The 21850-nt window shown below is 43.4% G+C and overlaps 1 protein-coding gene across 1 annotated transcript in view; it reads left to right on the top strand.

Moving 5' to 3' along the window:
- The window catches only part of magi2 (membrane associated guanylate kinase, WW and PDZ domain containing 2), a gene marked incomplete at its 3' end in the record, with an annotated part of 126866 nt that overhangs the window by 88700 nt on the left and 16316 nt on the right, over window positions 1-21850 (top strand). Inside the window, 2 exon segments of the mRNA NM_001173864.1 lie at window positions 7191-7307; window positions 13737-13856. Coding sequence (NP_001167335.1) covers window positions 7191-7307; window positions 13737-13856 — 237 coding nt within the window.

Below are 21850 nucleotides of genomic sequence, written 5' to 3' on the forward strand. Positions count from 1 at the left end.
CTCACCTCAGTGTTACATCCAAACAAACAAGCAAAGTCTGAAGGAGCGCTGCACCAAGCAACACAACATTATGTTGTGAGGAGACTGGGGGGGGGTTGAGCTCTCACCACAATCCTTCACTCTCCTGAAGATGGGGCTGTACACATGCCCTCGGGATGCTTTTTGCTCACTCAACAATTAAATGCATTGGGGGGCGATGGACTGCCATTTTAGAATGCTCGCGAACAATTCTCCCGCAACAAGACATAGAAGAGAGAGGAGCAGTGGCCTGTGGTCAAAGAGAGTAGCAGAATACATTTTTGGTTGCTGTACAGATTATTTTCTCTTGTTTGTCTCATCTAAATGATGAGAAGCACGCAGCCATATTCATTTAGAAATGAGCTCTTTCAGTCCAAACCTAAAGATAGATCAGTAGACCTGGAAGGGACGTGTTTAGGAACGATAAACACGCTGACGCTCACAATGGAAAAGCGTAAGTGAGTGAGTGACGCACATACTCCTTCACTCCTTGTGAAATCTCCAAGGGCTGCCTGCCACAAAACAATGACTGGAGCAGATATGGTCATCACAACAACGGCTAACCCTATTTCAGGCTTATCGGGCGCACTGCAGCTACAACGATAATTGGAGTTTTCTCTGTTAGTCAGCCAGTCTGTCAGTCAGTCAGTTAGACAGTCAGTCAGTTAGTCAGTCAGTCATGCCTAAGAGAGGCTCCAGGATCTGTCTACTCTGATTGCTGTCTTTAGTTCCCCCTTCACAATGGCGCTCGGCTAACGAGCAGGTTGTAGTCAGGCTCATATCTTAGGCCATTGAAGATGATGACGGTGATATAATCCCACATTTCCCTCATCATTAACTAGCGGATGACAGCACTAATGCTAGAGCTGCAGAATGAATCCAACCAGCCAGCAGGAGATGGTACTGATTGATTGACTCAACCACATTATTCTTCTTATTATCCTAGACTGTTTTGGTCAATCTGTGCCAAATCTAATGAGATAAGAGATGCATTTGAAATGATTGCAAATAAAGACCTTTTAGTGTTTTGATTAAGGCTGACTGCAGAATGAACAGCGCTGTAAATGCTCTCTAATTCCATCATTTTCTCTTCATGCAGCTGCCTGCTAGGTTGCTAACATCCTGATGTGAGTGTTAGGTCATGTTCTCTCTGTTGGGATATGTTTATGTGTTGTGGTTGGAAGCTGAAAGGGGCATGCTTGGCGGGGGAGCGACTCTGTCACTCCGTCTGAAGACGTGTCTCCTGAGGTCAGGGAAAGTGCCTGGGTTTGTGCATCACTGTGGATCTCTCTCCCCATGTTCCTCACAGCATCTACGCTGGTGTGCTTTCCTTTGTTTCTTTTCTCTTTTTTTACCTTTTCACTTACTGAGTACATGACTGTGCTCTTGCGCCACACAAACATGACTTCACTTTTACGGAGACATGAGTTGACAACAGGCCTGGGATTAGGAGCCCCTCCCTGAACCATACTGAACAACACAGTCTACTTGAGTCACACTTGTTTTTGGATAGAACTATAAAACAGATCTGTCTCTCGCCAGCAGAGTACTGCGGTAATATGTGTGTGTGTGCATGCCTGTTTGTCTGTGTTTGAGGAGAGATGGGCCAGTTTTGTTATCGGTATGTTACACTGTAGTGGGTTGGGTGGATAAATGTGCTCCATTCATGTGTGAGTGTAATCATACTGATTCCTTTTGTTGATCTGAGCCAGATGCTAAGCAAGGCTCCTCACTGGGATGGGGTCGGTGTGTGTTTTACTCTCCAGCTGTATCTGACTCCACTGACCCACGAATGACATAACAGAAGGATGGACCGCCTACAGCAGAGAGACACAGAGATGGAGAATGAACAGAGGCAGAATGAGTGAGAGAAAGAACAGATGTTGGAGTTGGAGGGATAAAAGTGTGAGAGAGAGAGAGAGAGAGAGAGAGAGAGAGAGAGAGAGAGAGAGAGAGCGACACCATGAGTCAGCATCCTGAGGGTAACCCTCTCCTCCCTCTCGCCCCTTCACAGATACTGGGATACTCTGGTCTTTTCTCTCCTCATGTTATCATGGTTGTGGAGCCGCTAAGCCTGTCACTCTTCTGCTGACTGCTGCTAATCATGAACCTGAGAGGAGCAAGGTCGTCCCTCCTCTGCAACTCTCCTGGGCTCTGTGGCACAGCAGGGAGGAGGGATGGGCGTAGCTTATGGTTGGTTAACTTTAATATGGATGCAGCTGTGAGCCCACTGGCCCTTGACAGCTTTTAAATCAGCAGCCTCTGCAGATACTGCTATAGGTTGAAGCTCTGGCCTATCCTATGGCCTTGCACTCTATTAGATAATGTTGCTGCTACTGTAGCCTACACCCTGTTCTGATGATATAAGTGCAGAGAATTAATTTACATGGCTGGGGATGTGTGAAGTCCATAGCCTTTCCTACTCCTACACAGGCTCAATTCAGACACCATTTACTATCTGAGTTGCAGCTTGACCCGCATCACACCTACAGTACCACTGTCTGAGAGAGAGAGACACCAGGAGCCCAAGGTGCCCTGAGCCAATTTCTCCAGAAAAAAAGGCATCCAGAGCTGCGAGGTTAGAAGCAGTGGATGGATGACACCTTGGGGGCAGCCTGACACCTCAGTGGAGTGATGGTGGGTGCAGAGGTCATTCAGGTGAATGTGTCCCAGCAGGCCTGGGGAGACAGAGGCCCCAGGCGTTTGACTGAGCACAGGGGATCTGAAGCACTGACACCAACAGCCCGCCATTAATTACATGATGGAGTGCTGTGTTTGTGATTGGGCCTCACCGTGGCATGGAGCTAGCATCTGTCTCACAGGGATGAGCACCACAGTGTTAGAGCCTGTTTCACAACACACACTGCTAGGTTAGTAAATGCCTTGATTCCAGCAGAGTCCTCGGCCATATGGAGGAAAGGAATGTGTGTATCCTCTGCATTACACATAGGGTTGCAAAATTCCGATTGCTTTCCCAAAATTCCCAAGTTTTTCAGAAATCCTGGTTAGATAGAACATTCCCTGTATTGGGAGAGAATAAGCAGGACATCTGGAATTCTCCATTCAGGATTTCTGGAACACTTGGGAATTTTGGGAAAGTTAATGGAATTTTGCAACCCTAATTACACACATATGGGACTTTGCCACATTTTAATCTATTGAACAGTAAAAGATTTTCTCGGATTCCTCCGGAACATTCATCACGCACACCTGTCCCCTGTTCCCACTGATTAATACTTGTATAAGTGTGCCCTTTGGTTTCCGTTGTCTGTCGATTATTGTTACTATGTCCGTTGGTACGTGTGAGTACCTGTGCTGTGTGTTTTGGCTTTTGTGCCATTGTGGATTGCGCAGATGATTACGGGTCTCGTCCCATGTGATAATCATTGTGCGCGTGTGTTATTGTAGGTACTCCTCTCTCTTTTGTTTTGTGTTTCAACCCTGTGTTTTGTATGGTGTTTATTTGGTCTTCGTGCCCGTAATTTGGACTTAATAAAAAAAACGATTACGCATTCCTGCACCTGTCTCCCGATCCTTCATGCCAACGTGACAAAGATGCACACATCTAGGAGAAGGCTTTCGGCCAAATGGAGAAGATGCCTTGCTCATGTGACATACTGCATGTAATGGTATCTGGCGGTCGGAGACTAAACCTCCGGACACCCTGCCTTGTCAGGGGAATCTTCATTGTGGCATTTAGATAAAATAATAATTGACCTCCCTGGAGAATTCCACATGCGTTCGAGAAATGTGGAACCATAAGCTACGTACTGTAGGTGTGTCTTGAAAACATGCCAATTAGGGGACTGATGTCTGTTACTATTTTACCCAGTGGCAGATTCCTGAGCCCTTCTCTCAGATGCTTTTGGGTGCGTGCGTGTGTGTGTGTGTGTGTTTGCGTGTGTGTGTGTTTGTGTGCGTGCGTGCTTGCTTGCTTGCTTGCATGCGTTTGTGGACACTCGTGTGTGTGCCTCAACAGTGAGGTGTTAGTTAAAGTGTGGAGTCAACCACCCTCAGTGCTCCTCCTCTCCACTGGTATCTGCCCTGAGATGCTACAGGCTCTACAGAGGATTACTGTATTGCTGATGCTAAAAAACAAAGAAATTAAATGTTAAAGACTTCCTGGTGTTAACCTTCCATTTGTGAGTCACTCACTCAACTCCAACCACCAATATGAGGATGAAAACCTTGTGTAATAAACAGGGATACTGTCACGGTTGTCGTAATGAGCAGACCAAGGCGCAGCGTGAGTATAGTTCCACATATTTTTAATCTCAGTGAAACAAACAAAACAATAAAGAAACAACGAAACGTGAAGTCATGATGTGCACACAGGCAACTAAACACAAACAATATCCCACAAAACACAGGTGGGGAAATGGCTACCTAAATATGATCCCCAATCAGAGGCAACGATAAACAGCTGCCTCTAATTGGGAACCATATTAGCACCAACACAGAAATAAATATACTAGATCACCCCCTAGTAACGCCCTGACCTACTACACCAGAGAACCAAGGGCTCTCTATGGTCAGGGCGTGACAGATACAAATTGAGAGACTGACTTAAAAGCTGATCATCAAAGGAACCTATCTTTTTAGGAATCATACCCCAATTGATATACCTCAAAATTATTCTGATTCCTTCAGTTACTTCCAATAGTGTGTATGGTAATGGTAACATTCACTGTAGGTAGATGTTAATGGGGATAATGGAAGATACAGATATAGTTGACTGAGAAAGTAGTGGGAAGATGAAACACCACATAGTGAGGAGGAAATGTATAGGTAGTGTGGCAGTACAGAGAGAGGCAGAGAAGGAGGGAGTAGAGAAAAGTACAGAGCGAGAGAGAGAGAGAGCTGGAAGACCAGGGAATGTGAGGTGAAGTTCAATTATTTTCATTTGTCCTGGCTGGCTGCACTCACTCCAAATACACCAGCATACAGGGCTGACGGGTACTATGGAGGCCATTGAGTCCCCACCTCCGAGTATACAATGACTCTGTTATCTGTGAAGAGGAGGAATGAGGTTCATCTCTGATGTGACAACCTCACTAACACCATCTGACAGGACTGAGCAGGCCACAAAGAGTGCATTGTATAGCCACGGGGTTGGTGTGTGCGTTTTTGTTTGTTTGTGTGCAGCGTGCGTGCATGCCTGCATTTGTGTGTGCATCCGTGCGTGCATGGATTTGTGTGTGTGTCCGTCCGTGCGTGCGTGCATTTGTGTGTGTATGCGTGCGTGCGTGCGTGTGCATGCAAACAGCAGGAGCCTCTCAATAAAATAGCAAAGTAACACATTAATTACATAGTAAGTTTAATCATTCTCAGTCATATTCTAAGTACCGTAAATTATTTGACATTTTGCTGAAGGGAGATTATGCATTGCAAGTCTAGATTGTGGCCTGGTATCAACTTTACCCTTCGAAGTATTTGATGTTATCATTGCCTTGGTCTTCAGAGAGATGTGACATATAGTGTATGGGATGTATTTTAGACTGTTTATATGGCTTGTTTCTTTGGCATTTCTCTGAGGGAAGACTTGCAAGGACTACAACCAAATTCTGGGACAGTTTGGGCTGGCAGATTGTGCCTCTGTTCCCCTGTGTCTGTCTGTGTGTCTGTGAGCCTGGACCAGCTGTGATTTGTCCCTCTTTAGAGCCGAAGAGTGGACATGCACAACTTTTATCCTGAAAAGCTGCCCCCATAGGGATAGTAATTCCTAAAACATGCCACATGGCCTTGCAAAAGAAGGGTTCATTTATGGTAACATCAATCTTTAGGGGTCAAACTGAGTATGATGAGGATATACCTAACGAGTAATGACTCGTTGTTATGTTATGTTTTGTCACTGGAGTTCGATGGTGTTTGTCATGACTTGTTCTGTTATAACAGTTAGTTAGGTAGCCAAACATTACATGTCCAATACAAGCGTTTTTCTAAGAACACAAAAAAATATTTAGCAACAATTTGTAATTTTGAGATATGTTCATTTTGACCATTGTTTGATGAACAAGGAGATAAGGTTGTAGATTATGCAGAAATTGTCTCATAGCTCATCTTTATTCTATTACTCTACCTATACTACATCTCCATTGCTATCACCAGCTATGTCTATTGTAGAGGGCTGTTTCTTTCTGAAAGGATGTAATAGTATTCATAGCCATGCATAAAGAGTTGTGTTGAGTGGAGTTTTGTCTGCCCGGCAGAGAGGAGAGAGAGGGAACATGATGATTACTGAAGCTCAGCGCCAGTCGAGCCATTTCAAAGCCATTTCTCCCCCCACTGCCAGCCTGGAGACGAGGCTCACATCCAAGACTCTGAAGATCTGGTCTCTTTTTCTCTCTCTCTCCTCTCCTTTTTCTCTCTCTCTCCTCTCCTTTCTCTCTCTCTCCTCTCTTTTTTCTCTCTCTCTCCTCTCCTTTTTCTCTCTCTCTCTCCTCTCCTTTTTCTCTCTCTCTCCTCTCCTTTCTCTCTCTCTCCTCTCTTTTTTCTCTCTCTCTCCTCTCCTTTTTCTCTCTCTCTCTCCTCTCCTTTTTCTCTCTCTCTCCTCTCCTTTCTCTCTCTCTCCTCTCTTTTTTCTCTCTCTCTCCTCTCCTTTTTCTCTCTCTCTCTCCTCTCCTTTTTCTCTCTCTCCTCTCCTTTCTCTCTCTCTCCTCTCTTTTTTCTCTCTCTCTCCTCTCCTTTCTCTCTCTCTCTCTCCTCTCCTTTTTCTCTCTCCCCTCGTCATCTTCTCCGACACCCAGCAAAATTTCCTCTGCTTTTACAGGATGACTCTCAAGTTCCTGTCTCCTTTCAAACGCTGTATGAACTTCCCCTGTTTTTACAAAGACATTAGGGGGTTGGTTAGAAGAAGCGCTATCTCCTGAGTTTTTGCGTTGAGACCCACGACTTCCTTTGGAAAATGTGTTGTGTTGGCATATGCTTGGTTGTCATTGAAGCTGTGAGTGTCTAACAATTGTATGCATATTATATGAAACCTTTTTGTCAGTCGTATTGTGTAGATGAGGTGCATTCACTGGAGTGACTGATGGAATGGGAAAGCATATTGTTTGTCCTCTAACCTCTTGTTTGACCTCTAGGCTTTTGTTTGGCCTCTAACCTCTTGAAACTGAACCTATTGTACATTTGTCCTGTAATAACACTTCGTGTCTCTGTCTCTGTCTGCTCAGGGAAGGTTCTGAACACGGACCTGCGCCACTACCTCAGCCTGCAGTTCCAGAAGGGCTCTTTGGACCACAAGCTACAGCAGGTCATCCGGGACAACCTCTACCTGCGCACCATCCCCTGTAAGTCTCCTCAACCTCTGCTCTGAAATGGCACCCTATGCGGGCCCTGGTGAAATGTAGTGCACTATAGATGACAGACGCACCCCTCAGTGTCTCTCTCACACACACTTGAAAATCACCATGACAACACAAGCAAAGACATCCTCATAAACCCAGACGTTGCTCCAAATTGCAGTCTGTGATTACGGTCTTTTATGCGAAATCTTTTACTTTGAGTGGTTGAAGATATAAGTCAATCTGCAAATTAGATTAAATCTGAATGACCTTTAGAGCCGTCAGTTAAGAGTAGACGTTGAGGTGCTATCCTCTTCTCAATGGTCATAATAGCAGTGTTCTTAGAGTAGGAAAGGATGTTAGGTTCTATTAGAAAAGACGATGAACATGCATGGAGAACAGAGACCTTATCTCCAAATTACTACATTATTATGTAATTACCACAGAGAGTCTAATAAGAACAGTAACATGTTTGAGTCCCACACACAGTCCCACTGTTCCTCAGGCTATGGCAGACAGTTCTGCATGGCACTGTCACAAACGCAGGCAGAAGTGTGAAATATTTCCGGGAAGTAAGCAGCTTACCGCTCATGTATATTTACGTTTTTGGAGAGGAGGAATATTTCTCCCACTATCACTCCCTTCTCTCAACCAAATCAAATCAAATCAAATTGTATTTGTCACATGCGTTGAATACAACAGATATAGATAGACCTTACTGTGAAATGCTTACTTACAAGCCCCTAACCAGCAATGCAGTTTTAAGAAAATAGAGTTTAGAAAATATTTACTAAATAAACTAAAGTGTAAAAAAAAAGTAACACAATAAAATAACAATATTGTGTCTATATACAGGGGGTACCGGTACCGAGATAATGTGCGGGGGTACAAGTTAGTCGTGGTAATTTGTACATGGGGGGCCCTCCTCTGACACCGGCCAGTATATAGGTCCTGGATGTATATAGGTCCTGGTCCTCTGTAGCGCCTTACGGTTGGATGCCGAGCAGTTGCCATACCAGGCGGTGATGCAACCGGTCAGGATGCTCTCGATGGTGCAGCTGTAGAAATTTTTGAGGATCTAGGGACCCATGCCAAATCTTTTCAGTCTCCTGCGGGGGAAAAGGCGTTGTCGTGCCCTCTTCACAACTTTCTTGGTGTGTTTGGACCATGATAGTTTGTTGGTGATGTGGACACCAAGGAACTTGAAACTCTGGACCCGCTCCACTACAGACCCATCGATGTGAATGGGAGTGTGTTCGGCCCTCCTTTTCCTGTAGTCCACGATCATCTCCTTTGTCTTGCTCACATTGAGGGAGAGGTTGTTGTCCTGGCACCACACTGCCAGGTCTCTGACCTCCTCCCTATAGGCTGTCTCTTCATTGTCGGGGAACTTAATGATGGTGTTGGAGTTGTGCTTGGCCACGCAGTCGTGGGTGAACAGGGAGTACAGGAGGGGACTATGCATGCGCCCCTGAGAGGCCCCCGTATTGAGGATCAGTGTAGCAAATGTGTTGTTGCCTACCCTTACCACCTAGGGGCGGCCCGTCAGGATGTCCAGGATCCAATTGCAGAGGGAGGTGTTTAGTCCCAGGGTCCTTAGCTTAGTGATGAGCTTTGTGTGCACAATGGTGTTGAACGCTGAGCTGTAGTCAATGAACAGCATTCTCACATAGAACCCATATGACATTAGTTTTCTATAGTTTGTCTCTGGCAATTCCTCAGGTTCTTATGTTAGAAATATTGTTCCAGTATTCACTCTTGAGTGTGTTAGAGTTTCGGCGGGAAAACTGTCTGTGAAACAAAGGCACATTCCTATGCACATTTTGAAGAGGGAGAGAGAGAGTCTTCTACATTTACAGTTTCTGTCTCCGGTTTCTGTCTCCAGTCTATACTCCTAGTTTGTCTATCTCTACTTTACCTGGCAGAGTGACTCGTGTTTCTCTGACTAAATTCTGAGATCTTTGGAAGAGACACGCCATGACCTTGAATTACACAATCTTCCTGAGTTAGTCAGTCCAGTATTCTAGCAGTGCTGTGCTGTAATTACTGTAGGTTCACTGTGTCTTTCTGTTGGTGTGGTATACTCCAGAGGCTAGTCTGGCTCCGCCAGATCTCGCAGGGGACGGACTCAGATCCTTAGATCTCATATCAAGCTTCTACGGGACAATGGTTGCTAGCAGAATTAAATTACTATTTCAGGGATATACTATTTCCTCTTCACACTTTTACAGTACCCCTTGTTTTATATTCCTCCCAAACCTACATATTTCCTGCAGTCCATCCTCTATCAGCTACAGTGGCCTGCATGACTGTGACTCCATAATTCCCTCTCTGAATTATTGTCTTAAAGAGTGACTAAGTCAGAAAGACTGAATGACATCATTCAATCTACCTTACTCTCTCCATCTTTGCCCCCTCTCATTCGCTCTGTTTTTAGCATTCTTGCCTTCCATTTATCTCTTTCATTCACTCCCTCTCTATCCTTCTCTCTCTCTTTTTCCTCTCTCTCTTTCTCTCTCCATATCCCTCCCACATACAGTGCATTCGGAAAGTATTCAGACCCTTTCCCTTTTTCCACATTTTAAATTATAGCCTTATTTTAAAATGGATTAAATTCATGTTTTTCCTCATCAATCTAAACACAATACACCAGGTTTTTAGAAATGTTAGCAAATTTATTCAAAGTAAAAAACTGAAATACCTTGTTTACATAAATATTCAGACCCTTTGCTATGCGACTGGAAATTGAGCTCAGGTGCATCCTGTTTCCATTGATCATCCTTGAGATGTTCCTACAACTTCATTGGAGTCCACCTGTGGTAAATCCAATTGATTGGAAATTGTTTGGAAAGGCACACACCTGTATATATTAGGTCCCACAGTTGACAGTGCATGTCATATCAAAAACCAAGGCATGAGGTTGAAGGAATTGTCAGTAGATCACAGAGACAGGTTTGTGTTGAGGCACAGATCTGGGGAAGGGAACCAGAAAGGTTTCTGCAGCATTGAAGGTCCCCAAGAACACAGGGGCCTCCATCATTCTTAAATGGAAGAAGTTTGACCTAGAACCCGATGGTCACTCTAACAGAACTCCAGAGTTCCTCTGTGGAGATCGGAAAACCTTCCAGAAGGACAACCATCTCTGCAGCACTCCACCAATCAGGCCTTTATGGTAGAGTGGCCAGACAGAAGCCACTCCTCAGTAAAAGGCACATGACAGCCTGCTTGGAGTTTGCCAAATGGCACCTAATGCACTCTCAGACCATGAGAAACAAGATTCTGGCTTGCTTCTGAAGCTAAGCAGGGTTGGTCCTAGTCAGTCCTTGGATGGCAGACCAGATGCTGCTGGAAGTGGTGTTGGGGGGCCAGTAGGAGGCACTCTTCCTCAGGTCTAAAGAAAATAGCCCAATGCCCCAGGGCAATGATTGGGGACAGTGCCCTGTGTAGGGTGCTGTCTTTCGGATGGGATGTTAAACGGGTGTCCTGACTCTCTGGGTTCATTAACCTGGCTAAATTCCCAAGCAGTCCCTCATACCATCACGGTCACCTAATCATCCCCAGCTTACAATTGGCTCATTCATCCCCCCCCTCCTCTCCCCTGTAACTTTTCCCCAGGTCGTTGCTGTAAATGAGAATGTGTTCTCAGTCAACTTACCTGGTAAAATAACGATAAAAAATAAAAGAAATTCTCTGGTCTGATGAAACCAAGATTGAACTCTTTGGCCTGAATGCCAAGCGTCTCATCTGGAGGAAACTTGGCATTTTCCTTACGGTGAAGCATGGTGGCGGCAGCATCATGCTGTGGGGATGTTTTTCAGCGGGAGGGACTGGGATACTAGTCAGGATCGAGGGAAAGATGAACGGAGCAAAGTACAGAGAGATCCTTGATGAAAACCTGCTCCAGAGCGCTCAGGACCTCAGACTGAGGTGAAGGTTCACCTTCCAACAGGAGAAATACCCTAAGCACACAGCCAAGACAATGCAGGGGTGGTTTCAGAACAAGTCTCTGAATGTCCTTGAGTGACCTAGCCAGAGCCTGGACTTGAAAACGATCGAACATCTCTGAAGAGATCTGAAAATAGCTGTGCAGCAACGCTCCCCATCCAACCTGACAGAGCTTGAGAGGATCTGCAGAGAAGAATGGGAGAAACTCCCCAAATACAGCTGTGCCAAGCTTGTAGCATCATACCCAAGAAGACTCGAGGCTGTAATCACTGCCAAAGGCCCTTCAACAAAGTACTCAGTGAAGGGTCTGAATACTTATGTAAATGTGATATTTCAGTTGTTATTTTTTAATAAATGTGCAAACAATTCTTAAAACTTGTTTTTGCTTTGTCATTATGGGTTATTGTGTGTAGATTGATGAGAAAAAAAACAACTGAATCCATTTTAGAATAAGGCTGTAACGTAACAAAATGTGGAAAAAGTCAAGGGGTCTGAATACTTTCCGAATGCACTGTAAATACTGTATGATGTGTTAGCAACGCATTACTCTGGATCAAAAGTATTCTGTTTATAGCTAATATCACTGAATCAATTTTAAATCAATACACTGAAAATGATCAAAGTCAGAGATGAAAAAATTCAATTTGTCTGTCCTTTGCTTGTGTGTATCACAAAGTTCCTGTAAGGACATGCTGTCCTTGTGCTTTTGAGAGCTTTCTAGCACTTTGGGTTGATAATGCACCATTACAAAAACCAAACATCACCCACTCCCCTTGACGGGACCAGGGCACAGCCTCATTATGGTCTGTGAGTGGGCCATGAAAGATGGGACAATCAAGAGGGAGAGAGAGAGAGGGGGAGTGAGGGAGAGAGAGTGCTCGCAGGTCCTTACTGTGTGCCTTGATAATCCCTGAGTCTCCTTCATTGGGTCTCAGACTGCCTCCATGTCCTCTAGATGGTAACACAGGCTGCTGAATCTGGCTCTCCTGATTGAACTCTTGGTAACATAAAACCATTGAGTTTAGTTTTGCGTGAATATAGTTCAGTGCCACACTAAAGTAGGCTTGACATTGTATTCTGAGGTCTTTGTAAGAGACATACCATGACCTTGAATTACATGATCTTCCTGAATTCTGGCTTTAATGTAATACAGTTCTTTAATAAAACATTTTTGACAATCCTACACACTTATACATTTTTTAGCTATAACCCATTTTCTAGCATTAAAGAAAGCTAATGCTTGCAGTCAGGCATTACTGAGACATCAGAAGTTCAGAGTGTCTCATCTTCAAAGTAAGTGCTATGGCCACAAAAAGACAGATGCTCCTCGTTTTTGCAATGCTTTCTTCCCTCTGTATTATTTGACAGCGAATCCCAGTGGCATTTTCAAGTGCCAACATGAAACAATGCAAAAAAATGCCATGTTATTTTTCTGTCCCTCTTTTTCTGAGTGAAACCGCCTCTGATGTCCCTGCTGTGGCGTGTGTCTTTGTCTGTGGCTGTGGCATCCATGCAAGCCAGGTCTTTAAAAAGTAGGACTGCAGTATTTGAAAGGGAGAGATTATGAAAGACTTGATGGGGCGCCAATTTGGGTCGAAGGTAGACATGTTCATGCATTCTCATTGTCGCTCTCACTCACACATACATACAAACACACACACAGAGGCATGCACACACAGACACATGTGCACACACACACACATGCACGCACACACAAACAAACACAAACACACACACACACACACATTGCCAAGAGTTACACTGCTGAGGGAAAAGTGATTGCTTCCGATGAACGTGACCATGTGAATAACTATGCATAATGGCAGGAAATGACTGTTCTCTGTGATAAAGCGTTTATACATCTTCCTATTTCTCTTGTCTGCTAAATGAACTGCATTTCATTTTCATCAGGGACATTTATTATCTGGGGAATTTGTTTGAAAATTCTGCTCCCACAGCTCATTTGAAAGTAACCGTAAATTAACTATTGACTGTGTCAGGATAATTTTTTTCAGTGTGCTAAAATACTTTCTGCTTTCAAGTAGATACTTAGCACCCTCAAAGCAAAGCATAGTTCGTCCTCGTTGTCTTTCCCTCAACAGGTTGACAATGGAATAATTACAGTAGCAGTAATATTGATGTGACATCTGGATGATGCTGCAGGCAAGATAGAGGCTTGGCAGGTAGTGGTGCCCTCAGTAATTGGGCCATGGGGGACATTTTCTGGGACCAAAGCTGTCATGGGGAGACAGAAACAGACATCCTGTTAATGAGAGAATGCTGTGAACTCCCTGATGCTCATATCACACAAGCACCATGTCCTTTTCTTTTGGTTACATCATCTGTGATACCAGTGGCCGTCACTCCATGTTTCCTAAATCAAATCAAATGTTCTACCATTTGTATCAGTGTTCATGGTCTCATTCTGTCTTAGGTTGTCGTTGCATTCTCATATGCTCATAGGTGTGTGTTTGTTTGTGTGATTGACAGGCACCACACGGCTGCCAAGAGAAGGGGAGGTGCCGGGGGTGGACTACAACTTCATCAGCGTGGGAGACTTCCGTATCCTGGAGGAGAGTGGCCTTCTGCTGGAGAGTGGAACCTACGATGGTGAGCACTCACTAAGGAAGCGTTCAATAATGAATTGATTAATACGCTTAGTAGTCAATTGCATTGACCAAGGCTAAATTGATTGGTCAGGGAAACATGATTAAGACGCTTGTTAGAACTGAAACCTTTGATCACAAGGATACTCAAGAGCCCTTGTGCTGCTCTATCCATTAAGAGCTCTTATAATCTGTAGAGCAGCAATGTGCTGGTTCACCTGATCACCACTCTCAGTAGATCTTTCAAACTGCTGAACCCACTACTGCAGAGGAGGAGCTATTTACTCATGTGGTGATGGCCCTCTCTACCTATTTTATTTATTTAACTACGCAAGTCAGTTAAGAACAAATTCCTATTTACAATGACGGCCTAGGAACAGTGGGTTAACTGCCTTGTTCAGGGGGCAGAATGACAGATTTATACCTTGTCAGCTCGGGGATTCAATCTGGCAACCTTTCGGTTACTGGCCCAACGCTCTAACCACAAGGCTGCCTGCCACCCCTATGAGGGGAGGCTGTGTTCACTGCATGCTTCCAAAAACTACTGGCAGCTACTGGATATCTTTAAGTGGGTTTCCATCAGTGGGGTATCCTCTCAGACAGAAGAGGAGTCCTCTTCTTTACGAGGGAAAATCAGCTTAATTTTTGCCTCAGTGGTGACACACTGAACTTGGCTCGTGTGAACTCCTGTACTCTAAGTAACCATACCAAAGGCTGTTATAGCCAGGGGTGATAGTTAATATTGTCACTGAGAGGGGAATACAAATATGTTTTATTTGTAAGGTTGTTGACACAAGGAAGGCTCTTTCTGGGTTTTCCTGATAATCTATGTAGTCCATTACAGTTGAATGAGCTCTTATCAGTTGTTTTACTTTAGTTATACTACAATGGCACATTAAGTACTTACCCTGTATTATGGGGTTGAATAGTCTCAGAGTATTTATGTCGTGAAGGGATTGGAGCCGGGGATTTTTTTCACATTGTTTGATGATTATGGCAATAACATGATAATCTCCTCTTTTTAAGCTCAGTCTTTCATACACCAAATCCCAGCTGTCTGCTGTGGAATCAGAATGGAATGGACTCAGTCTTTGAATGTTAGAGGCACACCTCTGGTCTAGTGATTGGCCCACATCACTTATCCTTCTCTGCAGTGTCTCTCCTATTGCCTCCCGTTTATATTCCCTGTGATGGAGAGTTTAAAGATGAAGTCAAAACCTCATCTGGAGTAAGAGTCTTACCAAGCAGCAGCTCCGTTTCTATGAAGGGGTTTGGTACTGGCAGGTCCTGGCTGTTGACAGTCTTCTGAGCCCTCTGATGTGATGCTCCCTGAGGTTCCCCTTCCTGTCAGTCAACTCACAGCTGACAGACGCAGGTCAACACTGACACCTCCTCACACACACTTTGAGCAAATCGCAGCCCCGTTGGCATGGGGGAAATACGGAATTGAGATCACATATGGTAAGAAAGGAACTGCAGGTTTCAGGAGCTGCCAAGTCAAGGGACAGCCACCCGCGACTGTGAGCTTCCCTTCATCTCTCAGCTGCAGCCAGACCTGTGGGTTTTTCTGCACCTTTAAAGGCAGCCAGATAACACACAACACAGAATGGCGTTTAGCTGGGCTGTAGTAAAGCACACATTCTGAATGACTTGATTAGGCTAGAGAGAGAGAAGAGGGGGAAAGGGCCAGGGATAGATTTATAGGACTTCAGCCAAGCGCCCAGAGTCAGCTTTTCAACGGCAAGCTCTCAAATCTGTACACTAGCAGTGTTTGGCTGGGTGCATATATGTGTATTGACATTCCAAGGCTCTAGGCTGCACTTTGCTGTCCATTGAAGACCCTGATAGTGGTAGGTCCTCGACAGGAACATGTTTGGCTGCTGGGCATTTCCATCAAAAAGACCCATGAGCACCAACATGTGAAGTTCATAGGAGCATATCAAATTACGTGTCAAATGTACATTTTTGTCATTTAGCAGACACTCTTATCCAGAGCGACTTTCAATAAGTAATACATGCATACATTTTTGTACTGGTCCCCAGTGGGAATTGAACCCACAACCCTGGCATTGCAAGCACCATGCACCAACTGATCCACACAGGAAAGCTAAGAGTCTATGTTTTGGGGAAATTAAGGCATAGATTCATTTTTTTTTAAATGCGCCATCTTAAAAATTAGGCATAAGAAAAGGCTTTGATTTCTGGATAATTAGATACGAAAGGGCCTTATAAAACATCTACCATAAAAAGTCTTAAAAGGTATCAGAAATACGTCCAAACACAATGATGTTGATGGCAAGACAACTGGCAACGAATATCAACACTTACATTTAGTTTTAGAGAAATTGTTTACATACTCTAAGTTTAAGAAATATTGCCTTGTGCATTGTAATTTCGTTAACAAAGACCCACATATCCTCATGAGGAGGGAGGATGATGAAACCTTACAGAAGTAACAGACCTACCAATTGGTTATAGTGATTTTACTGATATCAATTTTGTTTATGAGTTATTAAGTGATTCAAACTCGTAATTCTGTCACCAAATTGATAACGGAATTACAGCAAATGAATTGGCTACAATGGGAAATGATAGTAGCCACAAACCACAGTTGGGTCCCCTGCTACTGTCCTGCCTCCCACTGGCATACTGTTATGTTCTGCTGGTTACTGTTTTCTTTCTCTTTCTGTTATCTGGTGGTCAAACCAAGAGTGTTAAAACAGTCTGAGTCTGGACAACCTCTCCCTCTCTCTCACTCTGCCTCTCGTTCTCACTCTCCAGTTAATGTCACCTCTCCCAGCTCTTACTGACACCTACCCATGAGCCCCCTCTCCTTCCATTTACTTTGACCAGCATCCTCACCCACTGGGCACTGACCGACACCGGACATCCATGGACGTTAAAAAGTAGTTAACATTTGGTCAGTCCACCCTGGCCTTAGTGTTAATGTCCACAGACAGACCAGACTGGACCAAATCTGAACCTATCATAGACATATGTTTCACAAGTTTGGATAGCACAGTACTGTACAGTGAGTAGAGCACATTAGAGTACAGTACAATACACTACTGTACTGAACTGTACTCTACTCTACTTCACGCTGCTGTGCTGTAGTGTACTGCCCTGTACCGCTTTGGTTACTGTAGCTCAATAACCAAAATAGATTTTTCAAACTCAAGGTGCCATGTCATAGCTGACACCCCATTCTTTCTGCAGACATCTTTCAATCTTAATTGGGAACTGCCCTACTGGCACAGAGCTGTGGTCTCCCTGCACTATGAGTAAACTCAGTACAGCTGTGGAAGTCATTTGATAGTGGAATGGGATTTTTTATATTTATATGTGCTTGAACTGTATCCTATTTTGCCATAAAGAGTATACTGAGTGAGTGTGTGAAAAATGAACAAGACCCAGTTCTGCTGGAATAGCCTGCTGTATTTGAGCTCTCTAGTTTATTTTATGTCCTAATTTTTAGTGCCCATACATATGACTAGCCCAACTGACTTTTACAGTATGTTGTAACCATATTACTCTTCAATGTGATCCTTAGCTAATCTTAATGGTGGTTTGAATAGCCCATTAGCCATTAGCTGCTATAGCTTGCATCCCTGCTCTCTGGCTGATTTGTACTGCTGTGCCAGACAGTCAGAGAACTAGCACTATTATCCTCTCTCTCTTCCCTTACTTCCAGTCATCCCTGGCCCTGTTAACCCCCCACCTCCACACAGACCACACAGGCCCACCCGGTGTAGTGCCAGACCTGCCTTGCCCAGTGAGCTGAGGCCTCTCCCCTCTCCCAGGCGGTGCTACTGGGATGCAGTTCGTGCCAGGGTGACCCACAGGGTCCCAGGTTTCATGACACAGCCATCTGTGCCAGGCTCTGAGAGGGAGTCTGTCTGGGCTCAGCCCTCACTCCGGCTCTGCTCTTCTGTGTGGTTCAGGTCTGGTCAGGCAGCACAGCACAAGGACAGCTGCCCAGAAATGAACAACGCACATAGTTTGGCGCTGCTGACATCACTGTTACTAGGAAATGGGAAAGTCTGTCTAATTCAAATTATTCTCAGATGTATTTTGGGCAGGGAATCCCACTGTGTTCATGATTCTGATTTCTATGAGAACATATGGGCCTAGAGCAGCGGGACGATTATTTCTTGAGTGGATGGTCAGGGGGCCGGAGCATAATTGCAAGTAATTTGTAGATTGCAAATTGACCGCAAGAAGCCCAAACAGATATAATACTATACATAATAATTTTATATTTGCTTACTTTTGTATACGATCACATACACTGAGTGCACAAAATATTAAGAACACCTTCCTAATATTGAGTTGCACCCCTTTTGTCCTCAGAAAAGCCTCATTTCGTCGGGGCATGGACTCTACAAGGTGTCGAAAGCGTTCCACAGGGATGCTGGCCAATGTTGACTTCAATGCTTCCCACCGTTGTGTCAAGTTGGCTGCATGTCCTTTGGGTACACATGTGAAACTGTTGAGCGTGAAAAACTCAGCAGCGTTGCAGTTGTTGACACAAACCGGTGCTCCTGGCACCTACTAGCATACCCCATTCAAAGGCACTTAAATTGTTCGCCTTGCCCATTCACCCTCTGAATGGCACACATACACAATCCATGTCTCAATTGTCTTCTTTAAGCTGTGTCCTCCCCTTCATCTACACTGATTGAAGTGTATTTAAGAAGTGACATAGGGCATTGCACAATTGACCCAGCATCGTCCGGGTTAGGGTTTGGCCAGGGTAGGCTGTCATTGTAAATAAGAATTTGTTCTTAACTGACTAAGTTAAAAAAAGGTAATGTGGAAAAAGGCCAAAATGTGGATGTTTCAATTATAAAAGACTATCACATGACTATGGAAATGTGATTTTAGAGACACAAAGTAACAATAGGTTATGATTAAAGGGTTAGGCTGTAGTGGGCTCTCATCATCATTATTCACATCATTCTAATTAAATCAAGTCACAATTATCAGCATTGGTATTGACATTAGTGAGCAGGCTTTCTGAGTGAGGACAGACACATGGTTAGGCCTACCAATGGAAAAAGTCTGAAAAATTACAATTATTTTGAAATTCGGACCATAGAAAACCAATGTTTATATAAAATGTCTGCCTTTTGCCATACATTTTAACAAGTGTAATAAGTTAATTTAATATAGGACAACATCACAAAATCTATTTAGCCTACGTTGTTTCATTTAGTCTCATTATGATACTGTACATTTTGGCTATTCAAAATAACAGAATACCATATTTTTAGTTGACTGTATAGGCTATTATGCTAAAGATCTATCTGAGATTGAACTTTTAGGCAAGGGCATCTTTTAAAACTATTTTGATACTCACCTCATGTCTTGATAATATCAATGAGAATGTAGTCAGTAAATCAGCATTTGTCCATCTCTCCCATTGTTCCCATTTTCAATTAAAAAAAATATGCATGAGCGATTCATAAGACTATAACATTGGAATGTTGTAAAGTGCTGTCCTTCCCTGGCTGGTGAGGACACTCAGGTTAAGCCATTGAATAAAACAAATTACAAGGAAATAAAGCTTTTTAGCTTTTGAACCAGTTTTTTAATGCTACAGTATATGCCTTCATTTTTATCCTGTATAGTTGGAACTATACTTTCCATAAAGTATGAGACATCAAAATATTTTTGAAAAATCTTGTGTGCTGTGTATCATAACAGCTGTTCACTTTACAGTTATTCTGAAAATGATTTTCTCAATCAGCTGATGATTGTTGAAACAGGGTTCAAGTTCAATGTCTAATTTCACAGATAAATGCTTATAATATTGACAGGCAATCAACACTGCCATTAATACAAGGGACGATTTTATATCACACGATTTTGGACTACTAAAATGTTATTAGAATGTATACAAAATACGGTGTTAGTTTTCATACTTAAATGTAAAATAATAATAGGCACACAAACAAACGAATACTATTTTAGTATTCTATTATCTTAAGATTATCACCAAGACAGGCAGACAGTCCAGACAGACAAACAGTACAGTAGGCTATACATTACAAAAGAAGAGCATACGATATTTTAAGAGATTTAAGAGAATTAATGCAAATGTATGCTGCTAATGAACAATAACTAGGCCCAATTCATTAACATTGAAACTATCCTCTTTGAACTGCCAGATCTGAATAAATGGATTGGATGGATGGCTTCGATAGTCCAGCAATCATATTGCAAGTCGTGCATATGCTAATAATCCAAATATTCTGCTTAAAACGATCTCTCACTGCTACCCTCACAATTCATTATTCTTAGAGTAGGTCAGAAGAAGCTGCATTGGATCCTCTCTGTGCATGGAAAGAATATCCTGATGCATGAAGGCTACACCGACGGGAAAGACAGACTGCAAATAAATCCTTCTGGAAGTGGACTGAATATGATGTTTCCAATGCATAGGTCACATAACCCTCACTGATGGGGTTATTGCAAAGTTATCTGGAGAACACAACCATATCCCGGACAATGCTCAGATGTGGATCCGAAAGGTGACGATGAATGGCCTGAAGGTGAAAAGCCTGGAGACCCAGGATGAAACCAATGAAGTTGTGGACCGTGGTAACACAGCTTGCCTGCGTCTATTTGAGGAGAAAATACATTCTTTAAAACGATAAAAAAAAGTGAAACTAGATATAGGCCTTGATATAGTATAGACTGTTTTTAGCCTTCAGCCTTTATAAAACCATATGAACTCATTTCGAAACAATATTCTGCCCATATGAACACATTCATTTTAGCCAATAACTGAACCAATTTCTGTAGGCTATATACAGTTGAAGTCTGACGTTTACATACACCTTAGCCAACTACATTTAAACTCAGTTTTTCACAATTCCTGACATTTAATCCTAGTAAAAATTCCCTGTTTTAGGTTAGTTAGGATCACCACTTTATTTTAAGAATGTGAAATGTCAGAATAATAGTAGGTTTATTGGTTTATTGGTTTATTTCAGCTTTTATTTCTTTCATCACATTCCCAGTGCGTCAGAAGTTTACATACACTCAATTATTATTTGGTAGCATTGCCTTTAAATTGTTTAACTTGGGTCAAACGTTTTGGGTAGCCTTCCACATGCTTCCCACTATAAGTTGGGTGAATTTTGGCCCATTGAGTCAGGTTTGTAGGCCTAGGTTTTATGCTTGCACATGCTTTTTCAGTTCTGCCCACACATTTTCTATAGGATTGAGGTCAGGGCAATGTGATGTCCACTACAATACCTTGACTTTGTTGTCCTTAAGTCATTTTGCCACAACTTTGGAAGTATTCTTTGGGTCATTGTCCATTTGGAAGACCCATTTGCGACCAAGCTTTAACTTCCTGACTGATGTCTTGAGATGTTTCTTCAATATATCCACATAATTTTCCTACCTCATGATGCCATCTATTTTGTGCAGTGCACCAGTCCCTCCTGCAGCAAAGCACCCCCACAACATGATGCTGCCACCCCCGTGCTTCACAGTTGGGATGGTGTTCTTCGGTTTGCAAGCCTCCCCCTTTTTCCTCCAAACATAACGATGGTCATTATGGCCAAACTGTTCTATTTTTGTTTCGTCGGACCAGAGGACATTTCTCCAAAAAGTACAATCTTTGTCCCCATGTGCAGATGCAAAACGTAGTCTGTCTTTTTTATGGTGGTTTTGGAGCAGTGGCTTCTTCCTTGCTCAGCAGCCTTTCAGGTTATGTCGATATAGGACTCGTTTTACTGTGGATATAGATACTTTTGTACCTGCTTCCTCCAGCATCTTCACAAGGTCCTTTGCTGTTGTTCTGGGATTGAGTTGCACTTTTCGTGCCAAAGTACGTTAATCTCTAGGAGACAGAATGCGTCTCCTTCCTGAGCGGTATGACGGCTGCGTGGTCCTATGGTGTTTATGCTTGCGTACTATTGTTTGTACAGATGAACGTGGTACCTTCAGGCGTTTGGAAATTGCTCCCAAAGATGAAACAGAGTT

This window comes from Salmo salar, chromosome ssa22, assembly GCF_905237065.1.
Source record: "Salmo salar chromosome ssa22, Ssal_v3.1, whole genome shotgun sequence".
Classification (NCBI taxonomy): domain Eukaryota; kingdom Metazoa; phylum Chordata; class Actinopteri; order Salmoniformes; family Salmonidae; genus Salmo; species Salmo salar.